Here is a 21,155-nt window from a genome sequence, read left to right on the forward strand (position 1 = left end):
CCACCTATGGAGTGATGAATATTGAAACCGTCATTTCACTTGTCCCATTTTTGCTCAAAAACCCTTAGTGGGTCTCTCCCCATTTCCTAGAATGTAAGAGTATAAGTATATTTTTTATGAGATATGTACTTTGCAGATACCTTTCTCTCTGCCTGTAATTCACTTTTTTTCCCTTCTACCTGTGTCTTTTGAAGAGCAAGAGTTTTTAATTTTGAAGTCCATTTTATCCATCTTTTTCTTTCGTAGTTCATGATATTTGCCTCCTGTAGAAGAAATCCTCACCTAATACGGTAGAATATTTTCTCCCATGTTTTTATTCTAGAAGCTTTTATGGTTTGACTTCAGTATCGGGTTTACGAACTAACTTTAATTATTTTCTTGTATAAAGTAAAATAAGGGTGAGGTTTGCTTTTTCCATACAGCTATCCAGTTGTATTTTTTTCCAGCCTTGTCTGTTGAAAATACCATCCTTTTTCCTTGAATTTGTTGTTGTTCAGTCACTCTGTTGTGTCCGACTCTCTTGAGACCCCATGGACTGTAACCCTCCAGGCCCTTTGTCCATGGAATTCTCCAGGCAAGAATACTGCAGTGGGTTGCCATTTCCTTCTCCAGGGGATCTTCCTGAGCCAGGGATCAAACCCATGTCTTCTGCATTGGCAGGCAGATTCTTTACCACTGAGCCACCAGGGAAGTCCTTTTCCTCGAATTACTTGACACCTTTGTGGAAGATCAGTTGACCCATGTAACTATGGGTGTCAGTGTTTTATTTGTTTTTTTACAATAAGCATAACTCATTTTTTAACCAAACCAGGGATTAGTGGGTGAGTAGAGTTACATTATAGGCAAATATCCCCAGAAATCCTGCAGGTCAGTGGAGGTATACTAGTTTTAAGCCCTTTGAGGTCGGGGATGCTTTCATTCATCTATTAATTGAACAGTATTGAATATTTAGCCTTGAATAAGATATCCATAGTCCCTATGCTTATAGAGCATGCAGTGGAGTGAGGGAGAGAGACCGTAAAAAGGCAAACACATATTTGTATAAGGCATGTTATTCTAAGTGCTTTTATAAAGCACACAAAGCAGACTCCGTGAGGAGAGGGTGCTGAGGACTGCAGAAGTCTTCTCTGAGCGATAACGAGTGTTCGGGTAGTTGGAGCAGCACAGGTGAAAATTCCAGTGACAGAAATGAAGTGGGCACATTTGAGGAACTGATAAGAAGCCCCTGTGGCCGGAGTGCGTTACTTCTGTGGCGAGTGTTGGTAGGTGACTTTGGTAGTTTACAAACTGAGGCCTGAGCACGTAGGCATGATGCTGAGCCCGGATTTTACTTGAGTGCCACTGGGAAGGCATTGAAGGTTTTGTTGCTTATTTTTGCTTATTTCAGTAAATCATGTCATTACTATTTAGATAAATAAATCAAACATAACCAGTGGCTCAGAAACCTCCCTGTGGCCCCCTTCCAGTGTCTACAGCACCATTTTCAAGAAAGCAGCTACTATTCTGACAGCCGTTCCCATAGATTTAGGCCTAACTTCATCCTGTTTCTGACCCCTGTGTAAATGAAATCACACTGTGTACTGTGTAGGTGGAATCGCCGTGTCTGACCACTTTTGTTCAAAATGACGTTTGTGAGAGTCCTCCCTGTTGTTCGTTTTTCCTGCTGTATTTTGAGGGGCGGTCGCATGATTGGATTCACTTTTTTAAAGGTGATGGGCCATTCTCTGGGACGTGGGTTGTGTGGAGATCGGGGAGACAATTGTGCAAGAGCCTCGGTGAGGAACCAGAGGTGGAATGAGATAGACCAGCATGAGTCAGATGCCTGGGGAGTAAGGCTCTGGGAATTTATGGATCGGCTGGACAAGAGTAGGAGTGAGGGAAAGGGGTGTGTCATGATTCCCAGGCTTCTGGCTTCGGCAGCTGGTAGGTGGAGGTTTCATTTTCTTCTCAGGGGAAGGACTAGGGGAAGGACACGTTTAAGTAAAATAGAAACTGAGAGTTCACTATTAGACATTTGTGAGATATGAGTAAAGCTGTCCGACAGGCACTTGGGTTGTGTGTCTGGAGCATATTGGGTTAAAGTGGGAAGTTTGGGTAGCTCAAAGATTATGAGGCAGCTGCCACGTAGAGCATCCCATGCTTGGTCGCTAAGTCGTGTTTGACTCTTTGTGGCCCATGGGCTGTAGCCCCCAGGCTCCTCTGTTCAGGGCATTTCCCAGCGAGAATACTGGAGCAGGTTGCCCTGTCCTCCTCCAGGGGATCTTCCCAACCCAGAGGTGGAACTCGTGTCTCCTGCACCAGCAGGCGGGTTCTTTACCACTGCACCACCTGACATTACTTGGTACTGTACTGGAGTTAAAAGATACAAATGTCACCGTTTTATTCAACTTCTGTTGGCCATGTGACTGAGGCCAAATCACATGTTCTTTCTGAGCCCCATCCCTTCTCACGTCTAAGATGGGGATAATACTTTGCTTCATAGGATTAAATAAAGTATATTAGGCCACAGTTTATAGATATCTGGCTCAGTGGATGCTCAGAAAAGGTCATTCATGCCCTTGCAATTTGGGTTGGTTAAGAAAAAAATCAGATTGTGGACCATCGTGAAAGGCACAGAAGAGACTTGGTGTGGTGTGAAGTTCAGAATGTCGGTATGGGAACAGACTCAGTGCAGGTTGGCTTTAGAAGCGCCCCCTGGCTGCGGTGCAGGAGGAAACTAGAGGTGAGCAATACCCAGAAACTCTGTTGTTGCCGTTCAAGGTCAGGCGCTGACGAGGGTACAGAAGTCAGAGAGCAAATGAGGGGCTGCCTGGTGGCTCGGCGGTGGGGGTTCTGCCTGCCAGTACAGCAGCTACGGGTTTGGTCCCTGGGCTGGGACGACTGCACATGCCCTGGAGTAGCTGAGCCCATGCACCACAACTGCTGAGTCTGTGCTCTGGAGCCCAGGAGCAGTGACTGCTGAAGGCCGCGCACCCTAGAGCCCGTGCCCTCCAACAGGAGGAGCCACTGCAATGAGAAGCACGGACGTGGCTGCTGGAGAGTAGCCTCCACTCTCTGCAGCTAGGAAGAAATGCCTGAGTAGCAGTGAAGACCCAGCACAGCCAAAAATAAATAAACAAAATTACTTTTTTTAAAAGGAAAAGAGCAAATCAGAGTTCAAAGGAACAAGTACTAGACTTGTCCAATGTTTAGTTTTATGGCTTTGCTGAAAAGGAAGAATCAGTCACCTTCATATGAACCTGAGGCTGCTGGCCTGGTAGCTGGAAAAACAGTGGAGCAGCGAGCAGTGCAGGGCAGTCTGGAAGCAAAGCTGAGTTAGGAAAGGACAGTCTGCTCAGCTTTGAACATATGACTCTCAAGATGATTTTGTGTTGTCTCTGGATGGTTGGATAGTCTCTGGCATGGGATCTTGTGGAAAAGAACACAGGATTAGAAAGCTAAGAGATAGATTCTTTTTCAAGCTTACTCGCTAATTAGCTTTGTAGTCTTGGGAAATTCGGCAAATATTGAATGTAGTTATCTGAAAAATGAAGCTAACACCTGCCCTGTCAGCTTTACAGGATTGTTTTGCCGATCAAATAAAGTATGTGAAAACACTGTGTAATTGCAAACTCTTATGCATGCCTGTGTGCTAAGACTCTTTAGTGGTATCCAGCTCTTTGTGATCCTTTGGACTGTAGACCATGAAGCTCCTCTATCCATGGGATTCTCCAGGCAAGAATACTTGGGTGGGTTGCCATTTCCTTCTCCACAGGATCTTCTCAACCGAAGGATTGAACCTGTGTCTCTTATGTCTCCTGCGTTGGCAGGTGGGTTCTTTACCCCTAGCACCACCTGGGAAGCCCGATAACTTTTATACTGTAATTGTAATATGGTAATGTTACTTCTTTTCTTAGTTCAAACTAAAATATTTGGTTATAGGGCTAGAGAAGAAAAGAGAAGGGGGGAATGCCGGACTTCTGAGAAGTTTGTGTTTGGAACTAAGAAGTATCAGAAATCTGAGTTGTTGTTGTTCGGTCGCTCAGTCACGTTGGACTCTCTCCGACCCCATGGACTGCAGCACACCAGGTTTCTCCATCCTCTGCCATCTCCCAGAGCTTGCTCAGACTCATATCCATTGAGTTGGTGATGCCATCCAACCATCTCATCCTCTGTTGTCCCCTTTTCCTCCTGCCTTCCGGGTCTAGCATCAGACTCTCTTCTAATGAGTTGGCTCTTCATATCACGTGGCCACAGTATTGGAACTTCAGCTTTAGTATCAGTCCTTCCAGTGAATATTCAGGATTGATTTCCTTTAGGATTGACTGGTTTGATCTCCTTGCAGTCCCTGAGTGCATGTGCCTGAAAACCACTATAGACCATGGGACATAATCTGGAAGCTGATCTTGCGTATGACAGTTACAGGAACCAGAAGCACAGATTGCATCATGTCAAATGCTGGTATTTAACTTGCTTTCAAGTTGGAAGTTTGGAGAACTGTTGAGTTCTACCTATATATTTGCCCCATGTGTATTTACAGAATTTAGAACATACTTTCTTGTGTCTGTGAGCTACATATTTTTGTCAAATGTCAGATTGGGGTAAGGTTCAATTCTTAAGCTATATATATATATACATAAAGAAATGATTTCTAACCTTTATGAGCATTATCTGCATGATATGCTGGTTAGGAACACAAACTCTGAGACCAAACTGCCTGTTGGGAGCATTAAATGGAGTCCTATTTGTAGAGCTCTTAGAATGGCTCCTGACACACACTAAACTGTCTTTTAAGTGTTAGTGGTGGTTATTATGAAACGGTTAGTTGTTGTTTTAGCAGTGACCAAGGGATAAAGAATAGAGTTGACCAAAAGGTTCATATGGGTTTTTCCATACGATGTAATGGAAAACCCCAAACAAACTTTTGGGCCAACCCAATGCCTGAACAAAAGAAACAAGTCCTCTCAGAACTTAGCACCTGAGGAAAGTGTTAGTGGCATAATGGCAAAAATCTTGGGCTTCAGAGTCAGAGATGCCTACATGCAAATCCTGATTCAGCCTCCTTGGCGTTGGGGTTTAAGCAAGCCCCCCTAAAAACTCCTCTGCAGCTCACTTTCCTTATCTGTGAGCCAGGAGTCACTCCACCTTGAAGAGTCATTTTGAGGATTGAGTGAGATGTGTAAAAAGTGCTTGGCCCAGAGTCGATGCTAAGGAAGTGGGAGTGCCCTCTCACATCCTGTGGCCGCCCCCTCCCCGCACCTCACCCCAGTATAGAGCAGTAAAGTCAGTTCGATTTTTTGGTAAGCTCTCATTTTCATTCCTTTGCAAGTTAAGAACTGCTAACTTTCTTTCCACCTGCAAACATCAGAATAAACAGCTGTTTAATTGGATACACCTTGGAAAATGTTGTCAGCTGTTATTTCCTTCTTCCCTTCACTGTTTTGGCTTACTTGCTTTATCATTTTTCTACTGGAACCACGATAGTGGACATTACCAGTAAATCACGGAATTGAACTGGTCTCTAGTCTCCGAATTCACTTCCCTGCATTCTGCTATCTAGCAGTTAGCTCATCAGACTTGACACAGTAGTGAAATCCTCTCAGCCCTAGAGCTTTTTAGAAGAGATGTTTACAGGATTTTCAAAATTGTATCTGGGCAGTCCATGAATCCCCTGTCTCAGGATGTGGACCTGTCAAACCTGTGCCAGAGCAGAGTGGTCTCAGAGCATTTCCTAACAGCTGCTAATCCATATTGTAACATTGTCACATGGTGTGGGCAGTTCCAGACACTTTCTAGAGAAGGCACAGTGATTGTAAGTACAGCAGTGACCTGGCCAACAGCGTGCATCAGTGTCAGCTGGCATGTGGCATTAAAGTGCTCATGGAATCTAGAAGGATGGTGCTGATGAACCTATTTGCAGGACAGCAGTGAAGATGCAGACATAGAGAACAGACTCGTGGGCATGGGGGCTTAGGGGGACAAGGAGAGGCTGAGACAAATGGAGACAGTAGCATGGAAGTATATCCACTACCATATATAAAATAGAGAGTGGGAATTTCCTGTTTGACTCAGGGAGCTCAACCTGGGGCTCTGTGACAACCTAGAGGGGTGGGATGGGGTGGGAAGTGGGAGGGTGAGACATATAGATACATACACATATCTATGGCTGAATCAAGTTGGTGTATGACAGAAACTAACACAATATTGTAAAGCAGTTATCCTTCAATTAAAGATAAATAACAAATATATATAGAACTGGGGAAAAAAAAATACTCATGCCCTAGGCCTCACCCCAGATTTACTGAATCAGGGTCATCAGTATATAGATCTTGACATGTGCCTTTTGTAAAAGTAAAGATGATTCTACTATCTATATCACTGATTAAGAACAACTAGATACTGGTGAGAGCATAGGAACTAGTCCCCTCACACTATTGGTATGAGTATAAATTGATATGGTATAGCCTATAATAAACTACTCTATAGAACAGTTTTACAGTATCATTGGAATTTCAGATCTGTCCTAGAGAAATACATATATGCATAAAGATACAGTTTCAAGAAAGTTTTCTGTAAGCCCGTTTATAATATCCAAGAGTTGTGAGCAACTCAGTGGTTGTCATGGTTAAATATGGTAGATTCCGCAGTTGTTTACAGTGTGACCACAGCCACTTAGAGAGTGAAGGATGTATGAGAATGATCTGTACATGGCTGATGTAAAAAGATAGCTAGGATTTAAGTTGAATAAGAAAGTCACAGATTAAACTATTTTAAACATTTTGTGTGTAAATATATAGAGAAAGATCTAGAAGAATACCCACTGAAGTATTTACAGTGGTTACCCATGACTTATTCGGCCTTTTAAATTTTGTATTTAAAATATTTGCAATAAATTTTGTTATTTGTTATTTTAAGATTTGTTACTTTTTTAATAACAGAAGCACTGGACAAAACATGAATGATCCAAGGAAAACTCCCATGGAACTTAATTTGTATGCATCAAGACACTGCTGATTTTGCAATTACCAGTTTTAACTGAGACGTATAATCTCTAACTTGGGAAACAAAGGAATGTCAAAACTATTTTGCATGTTTGCGAAGAGGACAAAATTTTTGTTTCTCAAGTTATTATGACAGTCATTGAGTTTCAGACAGATAAGCATTTACGATAAATAGTGTTTGTTCTGTGTCAGAATCACATTGGCTGCTTGTTTTAAAAACAGTGTTTGTGCAAATGTGGATATGAAAATGGGCTTCGGAATATTTTACTTTAATCCTTTGCTATTGATTAGCCATCTAGCCTTTGAGGTTATTAACTAACACTTTTTGATCTCTCTTTTAAAACTTTAGGCCCGATGAGAGAAAGGGAAAGTTAAGGATGCTGGAGCAGAACAATGGATTTCTCTTTCTCTTTCATGCAAGGGATCATGGGAAACACAATTCAGCAACCACCTCAACTCATTGACTCCGCCAACATCCGCCAGGAGGATGCCTTTGATAACAACAGTGACATTGTTGAAGATGGTGGCCAGACACCATATGAAGCTACCTTGCAGCAAGGCTTTCAGTACCCACCCACAACAGATGATCTCCCTCCACTCACGAATGGCTACCCACCATCCATCAGCATGTACGAAACTCAAACCAAATACCAGCCGTATAACCAGTATCCCAACGGGTCCGCCAACGGCTTTGGTGCAGTTAGAAACTTTAGCCCCACTGACTATTACCATTCAGAAATTCCAAACACACGACCCCATGAAATTCTGGAAAAGCCTTCTCCTCCACAGCCACCACCACCTCCACCTTCGGTACCACAGACTGTGATTCCAAAGAAGACTGGCTCACCTGAAATTAAACTAAAAATAACCAAAACTATCCAGAATGGCAGGGAATTGTTCGAGTCTTCCCTTTGTGGAGACCTTTTAAATGAAGTCCAGGCAAGTGAGCACACAAAGTCAAAGCATGAAAGCAGAAAAGAAAAGAGGAAAAAGAGTAACAAGCATGACTCATCTAGATCTGAAGAGCGCAAGTCACACAAAATCCCCAAATTAGAACCAGAAGAACAAAATGTAAGTTGAAACATCTTTTTGAAAAATTTTGTAATATTTTCACATTTACTGGAAGTCCAAGAGATCTTTTTCCAGTTTTTATCTCTTCAAATGTAAATATTTCTGATAACTTCTTTCTTCTGATCTCTGGCAAGGAGCTTGGGTTATGATGACAGGTGGTAAGTAAATATTTGTTGAGTAAATGAATGGACATCATCAGACTAAAGAGATATTTTAAAAACATGTGACACTAAAAGTCTTGCCTCTGATGTGTCTTTGTTTAACAGTCTCACTTAATCTTGCTTGTAATAAACTGGCTTCTGCAGATGAAGAGGAAAGTCAGCGAGAATATGGTTAATGAAATTGGTTTTCCACTGTTCCAGAACTTCAGCTTTTTTTTTGGTCTGGTTGCACCGGGTCTTCCTGGCTGCCTGTGGACTTTCTCTCGTTGTGGCAAGCAGGGGCTGCTCTTTGTTGCAGCGGGTGGGCTCCTCACTGTGGTGGCTTCTCCTGTTGCAGAGCGCAAGGTCTAAGGCACTGGGGCTTCAGCTCAGTAGTTGCAGCTCCCAGCTCTAGAGGACGGGTTCAGTAGCTGTGGCGCGTGGGCTCAGCTGTTCCACAGCATCTGGGATCTTCCCCACCCAGGGATGGAACCCGTGTCTCCTGCATCGGCAAGCAGATTCTTATCCACTGTTCCACCAAGGAAACTCCTGGACCAGCGTTTGCCAGGAGAGCTTAGATTTACACTCATCACTAGTGTGTTTGCTGCAAAATAACCTGAGGTAGACAAAGGAATTCTTTATTAAAATCAGAGTTAGTATTCATACATAACTCATTAAAACTTCAGGTAGCATTTTATAAAAGTCTTCCTTTGGTGGTAACTTAAGATGCATGCTACTAATTTTTTTTTTTAACAGCTCTGTTTCACTATTAATTTCCTTAATAACAAGAGGTATGTAACAAATCAATTCTAGCTTGAAAGAAGAGTTTTTCATTAATATTCTAATATATAGTATGACTTGAAGATGTCCCCAGACACAGATTTGGGATGAAATGAATGCTTTTCTTTCTGGTATGCAAGTTAATTTGTTATCTTCTATTCAAAGAAATGTTTACATCTTACCAACTCATCTTTTCCTTAGTAGCTAAGTTCTACTTCTTTATGCAGATCAACATGATCATTCACTGGAGTAAAGGTCACACTTGTTCTAGGCTCTCACAAGTCTCAGTGTGATAAGTCAATATGTTTTTCTCATTTTCTATTGTTTTTTCTTATTCAGTTTTTTCTTGTTTTTTTTTAAAGTTTTTCTTCTTGTTTTTTCTTATTCAACTTAACAAATATCTACTGAGTACCTAATGTGTGCTAGACACTTTCCTAAAATTTGAAAGTTGGTCAGCAAGTGAAAAATAAAGATGCCTACTTCAGGGTGCTAGCATTGTAGTAAGAGGAACCAGAAAACACACACACACACACACACATACACGTGTGCATGTGTGCATGTTAACATGTCTAGGTTCAGATAGTGCTAAGTGCTATGAAGAAAATAAAACTGAGTGATGAGATAAAGAGAACTTGTGGATGCTAGCAGTTCTGCCATCTTAGTTCTGTAGCTGTAAAATGACTCTGAAGCAAAGTGGTTTCTGAAATGCCTTTAAATTTCTTAAGTCATTTATTAAATGTACTCCCCCTCCCCGCACAGATTTTAGCTCATGTAGTATCTTACACTGCTTATTAAGTGAATGAATCAGTGAAAGGAGAGAAGTTAACTTTTTCCCCTCCAAACATATCCACTGTAGCATTTCTTTCATGGACCTGCAGTGAAAAGACATGTGAAGCCCCAGTGACCCTTCGGAATCACGAAAATGCATAAAACCTGAATTTGGTTCTAGCTGAGGTTCTAAGAACCATTTTGGTAACCCGACTTTCTTTTGCTCTAAAGAATCTGGCAAATAGGAGAATATCCAATTTTACTTACTAGGCTAGACTTATTGCCTCATTGATAAAAATATTAAAATGTATAGTAAAATATATCTCACAATAGAAATAGGGCTGGAAGCAGTTAGAGGCAAGAGAAGATAGCCTGTTCATTTTTCATATCCACTGTTTGCTTTATTGAAATCTAGGAAACAGTTCAGTACAATGATATGTCTAGTAGTCACTTTGCAGTGAGACTTTAAAGCCAATTCTGTCTTTGTTGGTTGTCTGCTATGTCGGCCATTTATGTCACTTAAACCTTAAGTTAACGGTTATATCCAAAAATTAGAATGGTTAGATGTGATTTAAGAGTTTTAGTTCATTTTCTTTTTTTTTAGTTAATCGTGTAGGGGCATAATATAATATTCCGCTATTTAGGATCTTATAGTCTCTTGGGGTAAAGGAATATCAGTTTGATTGAAGATATAGATGTGGTAAGTGGCGTTGATTGCCTTAAATGTTACCAAGACCATTGCCTGAAAGTTGAGCTTTGGGGGAAAATCTAGGCTTGTTTTTTTTCCCCTTGTTTTTCTCCCCCCACCACCCACATTTTCTTTCAAAGAAATGTAGCGAAGAGCTAAGCTCTTGTTAGTTGAATTTGATTTAATCAGACTTTCATCGCACACGTGGGACAGGTCTAAGCTTATGGGAAGGTGCCTTAAAAGTGATCCTGCGCTCTGACAGTAGAACATTGAAGCTGGTGTCCCAGGACCCTGCTTGTTGTTAGGGCTGTGCCTCTGCTAAGCTGTGCAGACAGGGATCTGCACACATCAGCCTGTTTTTTTGGTAACCATGTATGGTTTTATAGGGCTTTCCTTAACTTGAACAACGTTCCTTTTGCTTCCTTGAGGACGGTTGATTTAAGTGTTTTAACTTTTGATATCCTTGTGCCTCCTGGCTGTCACTGGAGGTCCATATCCTTGGCGTCCAGCATTATAGAGGGCTCGGAAGGGAAAGAGGAGCCCAAGGAAGTGTCTGCAGACACCACTGGATAGCTCCCCTCCCCCGGACGCCTGAGGAAGCCCAGTGAGAGCTGGTGCCTGGAATGACTCCTCAAGCTGGGTTTATTGATAACTATATCTAGATGTCCAGATGTATATTTCTTCCTTAAAAGCTCACTCATAGGTTCTTTTTTGAGACAGACAAAGCAAACAAAGTCTCTTCTAAAAATAAAACAAGATTTCACTCACTCCTGTTTTCTTTCCTTTTTTCTTAGTATTCGATCTACGAGTATTTCCTCCCAATTCTGAGCTATCTGGCCTTCTAGAGAGTGGCTGTTCTGTGGAACAACCTAAGTATATCTTTCCAACAATGAAAATGTGTGTCCAAACATCTCAGCAGCAGGAGACCTGGATCACTACTGAAATTGTATATTTTGTAAAGCTGCTTTAGCTGCTTTCTCTCCCACCAAATTAGAAACATGTGGAAATGTTTCTGCACTTCTTCCTCCTTGGCAGGTGTAATGCCTCAGGCATGTGAGCGTAGGCTCTGTTTAAACACTGGTCTTCCACCAGCCCTCGGTGGGCTTATCCACTAAGGCCAGGCCCATTAACTCTCAGCTCGCCGTTTTCACGTATAAAAAGCCAGACAGCTTCTTTGGCCCCATTAGCACTAAGTTAGAGGTTATATCTCGTTCTCCAGCCTCAGAGTGTTAGATGTTAAAATTCTTGGAAACTGTTTATATGCATTACAAACTCATAGGTTATTCAGAAAGTAAAAGAAAAAATGCATGAGCAGTTTACTGGCTTTACATTTTTCTTTCCACCTTCAATAATGACATAAGGTATTGGTTCCTGTAAACAATACGATTTTACTTAATGTTTGAAAACTCTTAAAGATTTGGAACTCTGCCAGATTTGATGTGTTATTCATCCTGATAAATCTCTTTCTTGGATTTTGATAAAAATGCTAGATTGTGTGTGTGTGTGTGTGTGTGTGTGTGTGTGTGTGTGTGGTTGGAACTGCGTGGTTTGTGGGATCTTAGTTCCCTGACCGGGTACTGAACCCCCGGGTGTTGGCAGTGAAAGCCCCGAGTCCTAATCACTGCACCACCAGGGAATTCCCCCAGTTTTTTGAAAGGAATATTTAGGGCAATAGAATTTTATTTTAGCTGCTGTTAGCATATTTTTTTTCTACCAGATTAAGAAATTTCCAGTGATTCTTTACTGGGAAGAAAAAGTCTTTCCACGTGAAATCAGCTAAAAATGTAAAGAGATTGTATACCCATAAAAATCATTCGTTTAAAATTAAGATGACTTTAAAGCTGTGAAGAGTTTGCTCACTGTCGTCTTTTTCTCGGATGCTTTCTCTTCCTCAAGCAGCACTGTTAGCACCCAGAAGGCATCTTCAGTCCCTGTTTGGTTTTAATCTCTTCTAAGCTTATCTATCCTTTGAACAGTCGAAGGAAAGTGGATTTTATTCCACGCAATATTTTATCTGTTGGCAATTTCTGACTCCTTATTTTTCTTGACTCCTAAGCATTTGACTGCCCTTGACCATTTCATCTTAAAAACTCCCCTTCTTAATTGATGTTTGTGGTACTATGTTATCTCTCTTTACCTTTCTTTTGAGCTCAAGTCTTAGATCTCCAAATGCATACTAGGTATTTCTATTTTGCTCACATATTAGCACATTTTGCAATGTATATTCACATTCTATCATTGCAGCACCTTTATTTGACTTTTTTTTCCTTCTATTTTTATAGTTTGAAAGCTTAGAATAAATCTTCTTAGCCTTCTTTTTCTTCCTTGCCATTTTTTTCCATTTAAAATGACTATGTTTAAAAAAAGAAAAAAACTTAGTTCTTTGCAAGTGATTTTAACTTTTTTTCAAGCCAGCCTGAAGGCAAGGCAGACTTCCCTGATAACTCAGTTGGTAAAGATTCCACCTGCAATGCAGGAGACCCTGGGTTGGGAAGATCCCCTGGAGCAGGGAAAGGCTACCCACTCCAGTATTCTGGCCTGGAGAATTCCATGGACTGTATAGACCATGGGGTCGTAAAGAATCAGACGCGACTGGGCGACTTTCATGAAGGATAGGCGAACAACCTGGAACCACCTAGGAAAATCAGGAATGGATAAGACATTTGAATAATATAAAGGTTTTGAAGGAATCCTGTCTTTAACCCAGAAAGGGAGAAATGTTTATGAGCTTCAGACCAGCTCTTACAATAGTAGGATTCCATCATTTGGCAGATATGAGTCACTCCTTATCTGTCTGGCCTTAAGAGTTAAAGGTCCTCGCAAACGCTCTGACATCCCCAGGACTGAAGGCAGGGAGGAGGAGGACTTGCTTTCCCAGCTATACACATGCTTGCCTAGGTGGCCCTGTCCTCCTGCTGTCGCTTGAGAATTGAGAAGCTGAGGTCAAGGCTTACTCTATATCTTTGGACTGAAATGAAACTGCCTATGCAAATGTGGACAGTATTTTTAAACTGCCTCGTCACACCAGTGACTGGGGATGGGAGGGGGGTCAATTCTCACTTGAACATAGGTTTCTCTCTCCTTGCTCAGTGAGTCCTATCGGATTAGCCAGTCATAGCGTCGCCACAGCCAGTCGGGCAGAGTTCACATAGTGCCACGAAGAGCCGCCACCGCCTTCTTCCACGCAGGCTCCTTCCAGTATTTTCAGTAGCCTCCTGATTAAACATCCCGCCTCCCCTCTCACTCCTTTCCAAGATATTCACCGCACAACAGCTAACACGATCGTTTTAAAACAGAAATTGGCACATGTTACTTCTCCCCCTAATCTTCCTCTGAGGCTTTCATCGCACTTGAGATAAAACCCTTGAACATGGCTCACAAGGCCCTAGTGAGGCCGCCTCCTCCCCTCCCATCTTGCAACCTCTCTCCTTTTCGGGGCAGTTGTAGCCGCAGTAAGGGCTCTTTTGAAGTTCCTACCTTTGTTTAACCTCGGAGACTTCACACATGCTGCTATTCTCTGGAGTGTTCTTTCCCCCACTTTTTTACTGGACTACAACTCCTCTTCTTTTGGTTCAGATTATACTTCCTCAGAGAGGCATTTCCTGATATCTGCATGCCCACACATTGTTACTTCTCTTCATCCATTGTATGAGAGTGTGTGTGTGTGTGTGTGTGTGTGTGTGTGTGTGTGTGTGTGTGTGTTGAATTCCCAGGTGGCTCGGTGGGTGAAGAATCTGCCTGCAATGCAGAGACACAGAAGACGAGGGTTCAGTCCCTGGGTTGGGAAGATTCGCTGGAGAAGGGAATGGCAACCCACTCCAGTATTCTTGCCTGGAGAATCCTATGGACAGAGGAACCTGGTTAGCTACAGTCCATGGGGTTGTAAAGAGTGAGACATGACTGAGTGACTAACCCCGCTTCATGTTTGTCTGTCTGTCTGTCTTACCCACCTGTGAGCTCTTTCTTTGAGGTCGAGCGTCACATCTGTATGTTTCACCACTGCACACCAACTTCTAGAATAGGCCAGGAACTCTGTGGGCACAGTCCAGTGAACGACTGACACGTGGGGATTGGCATATGAGTCACGCTTATCATTTTCTAACAACTTTCACAGTTTCTTTTACTTAATAAAGCTTTGTTTTTATAGCAATGTCTTGAATTAATTGAATGGAGAATTTTAAGTAACTTCTAGAATTAGCCGTAGTTTTTAAGTGAAATTAGACCTAAGTTAATGGTGTCTTAGACCTCTCTTTTTTTAAGTCATCTAAATTAAATTCTGTTCTTTGACAAGAAACATTTTTGAACATTTTAAATTACAAAAGCAATTGCTTTTTACAAAAAACGCAACATACAGGTATCTATCTTTCTTCATCATTTTCCTAATCTTCCTCAAACATAACTACTCTTATCAATTTATTATACAATGTGTCAAATATTTTTCAAGGCGTGTCCAGCCTATTTTTTAAAATAACTTTTTATTTTTATTTTTTTGACTGCACTGGGTCTTGGTTGCCCACAGCCTTTCTCCAGTTGCAGTGTGACGGCTTCTCTTGTTGCAGAGCACGGACTCTAGGCTCCCAGGCTTCAGTAGTTGTGGCTCCGAGGCTTAGCTCCTCCGCATCACGTGGAGTTTTCCTGGACCAGGGATCAAACCCGTGCCCCCTGCACTTGGCAGTCAGATTCTTACCACTGGACCACCAGGGAAGTCCCTACAGGCTGTTTTTTAAATAACAAGTAGGAAGATGTTGATAGCTGTGGGTTACTGACTTGAGATCTCGTTGCAGTCACCATCCCTGTGCTTAGATTTTCTCACTTTGTTTATTTCTATAGAACAGGTTCCTAAAATACAATTGCTAAACTGAAGAGTTTGTTTTGAGTTTTGATCCCAAATTGCCTCCTCAAACGTGTGTAGAAATCAACTTTTAAATAACCTATTTGTGGGTTTTATGACTAGAAAAGTAATGTGATGTTTATTATAGGCAATTTGACAAATATAGAAAAGCACATCCAAAAAATCATGTAGTCCATCTTCTGGTCGTATCCTCCTCTTTTTTTTACTGTACACGTAAGAATTATTTTTCCAGGATTGGAATCACACCATACAAACTGCTTTGCAGTTTGTTGTTTCCAGATAACATTATATTGTTATTTTTCTGTGTCACTTAAAAATTCATACTAAATTCTACTAACTAGTTGTATTACAGTTTATTTAGTTAACTCTGTACTTTTGGACTTGCAGACTAATTCTAATATTTGCTCTTGTAAAATGTCACCTATGTGATTGTCTTTGTATGTATGTATGTATGTGTGTGTGTATATATGTATGTATCAGTGCTTTTTCAGTATACATTTTAGAAATGGATTTGCTGGGTCATAGTCTGAAAATTTAAGGCTTTTCATGCATATTGCCAAATTGTTCTCTAGAAGAATTCGAAATTACTTCTTACTAGCAATCTCAGAGGGCCCATTTTTCTGTACTCTGATAGGTTAAAAAAATGAGAATCAACAGATTAAGAAATTAAGTTTTTAAAGAGATAGCATGAGAAGTAGGAGCGTTGGCTGTGGTGTAGAGTGGACATGGGATGTTAAGACACAGCATCATGTGCTGTGGCTGTTGTACTCCTCGCGTTATCCAGTTAATGTACGTCCTTGATTTCCTTTGCTGTTTCGCTTTGTTTGTTTGTATGTGTGTCAGTGTTCTTTGGTTTGCTGCCATTTTATTCTTTTCACCTAGAGACCAAATGAGAGGGTTGACCCTGTATCAGAAAAGCCAAGAGAAGACCCAGTGCTGAAAGAGGCGCGCCCGGTGAGTGGCTTAGTGAGTGCTGTCTGACCAAACGTGGTGTGAGAAGGTGGGCGCAAAGTGATTAAATGAGAACACACTTAGCACCAATTATTACTTCGGGAATTATACTGAAATAAATCGTGGGGCTGGTTAAAGAGGTAGATTTTTTTCTTTTTTCTTTTTTTTGGGGGGGGAATTACTTTCCTTTTAAAATCTATGACCAATTTTTCATACTTGTGAATTTTTGAGATCTCTTATCAATAATTTGGCAATAGAAGCCATCCATTCTATTTTTAATATTTGGGGTGGGGCTTATTAATTATTTTCCTCCTCTCTTCTTTCCTTTTGCTAGATATGGATAGCAGGCATCAGACAAAAGTATGAGTGAAGATAAATTTTCCATGGTTAGCATGTTTGATGTATTCTGTACATTTTTCTGTTTAAAAGTTTTTTTCTACTGACAAAGTCTTTTATGACCTTTTCCTACAGGTTCAGCCGATGTTACCTTCTGTTCCAACAGCAGAGGCATCCGCTGGTGTGAAATTCCAGGTCGGCGATCTTGTTTGGTCTAAGGTGGGAACCTACCCTTGGTGGCCTTGTATGGTGTCCAGTGACCCCCAACTTGAGGTGCACACCAAAATTAACACAAGAGGTAAGAAGAGGCATGAATGGGTATTAAGTAAAAATGGGTATTGGGGCAAAAAAATTACTCTTAAGTGTTATGAATGTTAAAGTACATCCGTGATAATATAATCTGACACCACAGAAATACGTATGTGTGTGTGCACACTCGTGGTTAGTTGTTCCAGCTCTTTGAGACCCCATGGACTGTAGCCCACCAGGGTCCTCGTGTCTGTTGGATTCTCCAGGCAAGAATACTGGAGTGGGTTGCCATTTCCTCCTCCAGGGGATCTTCCCGATCCAGGGATAGAACCTGCATCAATGTCAGTTTTTGATGAACAGTGTAATAACAACAGTTATCTTAACTGGCAGAGAGGCTCTACAGCTGACATAGTCCTTGTTTTCCCTTGAAACATCCTATGTTTGTTTTATAATTTCTTTCACACTTCTTTTTTAAAAACAAACCTACCTTAATCTGACTGTCCTCTCGTATGAATTCCAAAAGAAAGCAGACCTGTAAGTAATGAGACACCTTATGTGAGCTTAAAGACATTTGGGCCAAGCTTTCTTTGAACATTTTTATTTCATCTTTGACACCTATGGGTACTAATTTTTTATTGAAAGAGGTGCTTTTCATCCTGATAAATTTTGCAAGATGCTTTTCTTCTCCTTAACTCCCATTTTATTTTGGGGAGTTTTGTTTATTTTTAATTAAAAACTTTCTTTGCACTCCATTTTCGAATCTGTAAATTTACTGAGACATTCCTAAATATTCAATGTGATAAATAAGTATACTTTGAGTGACATAAAATCCTAACTTAGGAATGTTAATAAATGTTAAGAAGATGTTTGACCAAAATCTGTACGGTAGATTCCTAGGAATGGACTTGCTTATTAGTAGCCAAAGGAAGGCTGGAGTTTGGAATTTATTTCTGGATATTTGCTTTGTGGAATCACTTGTCAAGTCCCTTATTGCCTGTGACAACTTTGCACCTATTTTTTTTTTCCTGTCATTTTAAACTTCCTATATTGGTGCCTGTTCACTGTTATGAGGAGAAAAAAGGTCCGACAAGTCAGATTTGTGATGAGATCTGCTATATTTGCCACTCTTATGCTACCCAACAAGGGATCCAACCAGGTGCAGAAGACAATCATCTTGTCATTATAGTGTACTGATTAATGGTTGGGGAGACTGGAAGCACCAATGGGGCAGAAGTTTTTAAAAAAGCAACATTACCTACTGTATAGCACAGGGAACTCCCCTCCATGTTACATGGCAGCCTGGATGGGAGGAGAGTTTGGGGGAGAATGGATACATAGATATGTAGGGCTGAGTCCCTTTGCTGTGCTCCTGAAACTATCGCAGCATTGTTAATCAGCTGTACCCCAATACAAAATTACAAATTTTTTTAAAAAGTATATTGTTGAATGTCCACTTTTGTGCAAGGCACACTGTTAAACAATTCTTTTATAGGACTTCCCTGGCTGTCCAGTGGTTAAGACTCTGCACTTCCAATGCAAGGAGTGCAGGTTTGATCCCTGGTGGGGGAACTAAGAGCCCACATGCTGTGTGGCATGGCCAAAAAAAGAAACACACACACACAAGAAACAACTCCCTTGTACGTGTTCTTAAGCAGCGCTCATGGCATAAACAGTGTGAAGCAGGGCCTAATATCATCTCACTTCAGATCTGTGAATAGAGTCTCAAGGAAATCTTCTTCCATCACCTTCACTCTTAACCACTAGTGTATATAAAGGGGAGAGCATAACTGAACCCCCTGCTCATGAGTTACAGAGGCCGAGGAAGGCAGTCCCAGTTCCTTCATTTATAAAGTAAGAGTGTTGGACTGCTGGTCTCTGAAGTGCCTTGCACTTTTACTAATCTGTGAGTCTTAAATGAGAGAAGACAGGGCAAGGACTTCTCAAGAGGGACAAGCCTTTTCAGGTGAAGCGGTGTGTGTCTGGGCCTCCAGAGCGCTCTGAGATCCTGCATGGCGTGGGAGCTGTGGTTCCTCAGTTCTCTCCCCTTAGGAAACCATCCTTTGGGGATTATATAAAGAATTTTGTTTCTGGTATACAAAGGAAAGTACAATTTATGCCTCATCTTGTATTTCAAAGGAAGTATTTGCATTCATTTTATGAATTAATCTGGTCTGGTCCTCAGTACTTTACTGCTAGAAAAACTGAGTTTTGTTTGTACTGTTGAGGAAACCGAAATCTGAGAATTTAGGTTTGAAAAATGTACCTTCTGATAATATCTTCAATTTTCTCTTTTCTGCAGTAGTTTTTGAAGTAATAGCCTTCCTGAGATATGTTTTACGTGCCATAAAATTCACCCTTTTAGAGTGTGCAATCTGGTGATGTTTAGCAAATTTACAGTTATGCGGCCATCACCACGATCCGATGGGCTTCCCTTGCGGCTCAGTTGGTAAAGAATTCGCCTGCAATGCAGGAGACCCCACTTCAACTCCTGGGTCTGGAAGATCCACTGGAGAGAAGGATAGGCTACCTACTCCAGTATTCTTGGGCTTCCCTGGTAGCTCAGACGGTAAAGCATCTGCCTGCAATGCGGGAGACCTGGATTTGATCTCTGGGAAGGGAAGATCCCCTGGAGGAAAGCATGGCAACCCACTCCAGTATTCTGGCCTGGAGAATTCCTTGGACTATTCCATGGGGTCGCAAAGAATTGGAAGTGACTGAGTGACTTTCACTTTCACCACAATCTAATCTTAAAACTTTTTTCATCAACCCAAAAAAGAAATCCCATATCTATTAGCAGTCACTCCTCATCCCCCACTTCCACCCCCCAGCCCTAAGCAACCACTGACTACTTTTCATCTCTGTAGATTTGCCTTTTCTGGACATTTCATATAAATCAAGTCATACAATATGAGGTCTTTTAGGTCTGGTTTCTTTCACTTAGCACCATGGTAAGAAGTTCATCTGTGTTGTCTCTTTTTATTGCGAGATAATATTTCATTGCATGCCTGTGCAATGCAGTTTTAAATGAAGTAGATTTTTGACAGTTTTTCTGAAAACCAGAAACACAATATAAAACTTGATTTTGTTGATTACACTCTACACGTGATACCTGAGAAGCATTTTGTGTGGCTTATTATCTAAACTGCTTTGTAAAATTAACCTTGAATTTTATACAGTAATCTTTGGTTTCCATATTGTTTTTAGTCAGTATTGCTATTAGTCAGATTCTTAGCATTGGAAAACATAGTTAACGGTTTTCACACATTAAGAGAGAATTCTTTGAAAAGCACATTAAAAAAAAAAGAAAGAAAAGCACATTGAAAGATGTTTGGATCACATACCTATTTTAAGTTGTATTTTATCATTTAGGTCTTTCTCATTTTAAGTTTAAAAGTTAAAACTGAAATGCTTTTTCTGTTTATAACAATGCATTTGGTCAGAAGCCAGAGGTGCCCAGTCTCATCCTCCAGATATGGAACTTCATTCTATATGACAAACTCTAGGTTTATCCAATATGATAAAATTAACTATTAGAGAAATGAAAGGCCTCCCCTTTCCAAAAAAAAAAAAATATATATATATAGTACAGGATCCCTGGGGATTTCCCAGGCAGCACTAGTACTAAAGAACCCTGCCTGCCAGTGCAGGAGATATAGAGATGCAGATTTGATTCCTGGGTTGGGAAGATCTCCTGGAGGATGGCATGGCAACCTACTCCACTGTTCTTGCCTGGAGAATCCCATGGACAGTGGAGCCTGCAGGCTGCGGTCCATAGGGTCACAGAGAGTCAGACATGCCTGAAGCCACTTAGCACGCATGCACACACAGGATCCCTGATTGTGAGCCTATATATCTTGCAGTGTCAAATTATCATAGTTTCTAGAGGCTCACTTTTAGCGTCTCTGTTTTGTAGCACACTTGTCCTGGGAACCACAGTCTCAGAGTAGCACCACTGGAGAGCTATGGTTCTCAGATGTTTTGGTCCCAAAACCCCTTTTACTCTTCAAATATGAGGACTCTAAACACTTTAGCTTTATATAGGTTATATCTATTACTGTTTATGTTAATTTAGAAGTTAGAGCAGAGAAAAATTTAAAATATTTACCAAGTAGAAAAAAATCTACTCTCTGTTATATGCAAAAAAGTTCATGTTTTATGAAAAATATTTTCTCAAGCAAAAAAATTGAGAATGGTATTTTTACATTTTTGCCAATTGCTTAACTGAAAACACTAGATTCTTTTTATCTGCTTCTACATTCAGCCTATTATGGTTTGTTGCTTTGAAGAAAAGGAAGATAATCTGGCTTCACACAGATGCGTAGTCAGAAAAGGGAAGTGTT

At 41.0% G+C, this 21,155-nt stretch overlaps 1 protein-coding gene across 7 annotated transcripts in view; it reads left to right on the forward strand.

Annotated features, from left to right (window-relative positions):
* The window catches only part of NSD3 (nuclear receptor binding SET domain protein 3), a 104,783-nt gene that overhangs the window by 28,635 nt on the left and 54,993 nt on the right, over positions 1 to 21,155 (forward strand). For 6 of the 7 annotated variants that reach the window (XM_070459887.1, XM_020876344.2, XM_020876348.2 and 3 more), the window contains 3 exons: positions 7,330 to 8,051; positions 16,162 to 16,233; positions 16,702 to 16,864. In XM_070459887.1, coding sequence (XP_070315988.1) covers positions 7,374 to 8,051; positions 16,162 to 16,233; positions 16,702 to 16,864 — 913 coding nt within the window. In that variant the 5' untranslated portion in view covers positions 7,330 to 7,373. Of the gene's footprint in view, positions 1 to 4,222; positions 4,441 to 7,329; positions 8,052 to 16,161; positions 16,234 to 16,701; positions 16,865 to 21,155 lie in introns of those variants that run through there. The other variant, XM_020876346.2, reaches the window with a different exon arrangement.

Source organism: Odocoileus virginianus, chromosome 32 (genome assembly GCF_023699985.2).
Source record: "Odocoileus virginianus isolate 20LAN1187 ecotype Illinois chromosome 32, Ovbor_1.2, whole genome shotgun sequence".
Taxonomy (NCBI): domain Eukaryota; kingdom Metazoa; phylum Chordata; class Mammalia; order Artiodactyla; family Cervidae; genus Odocoileus; species Odocoileus virginianus.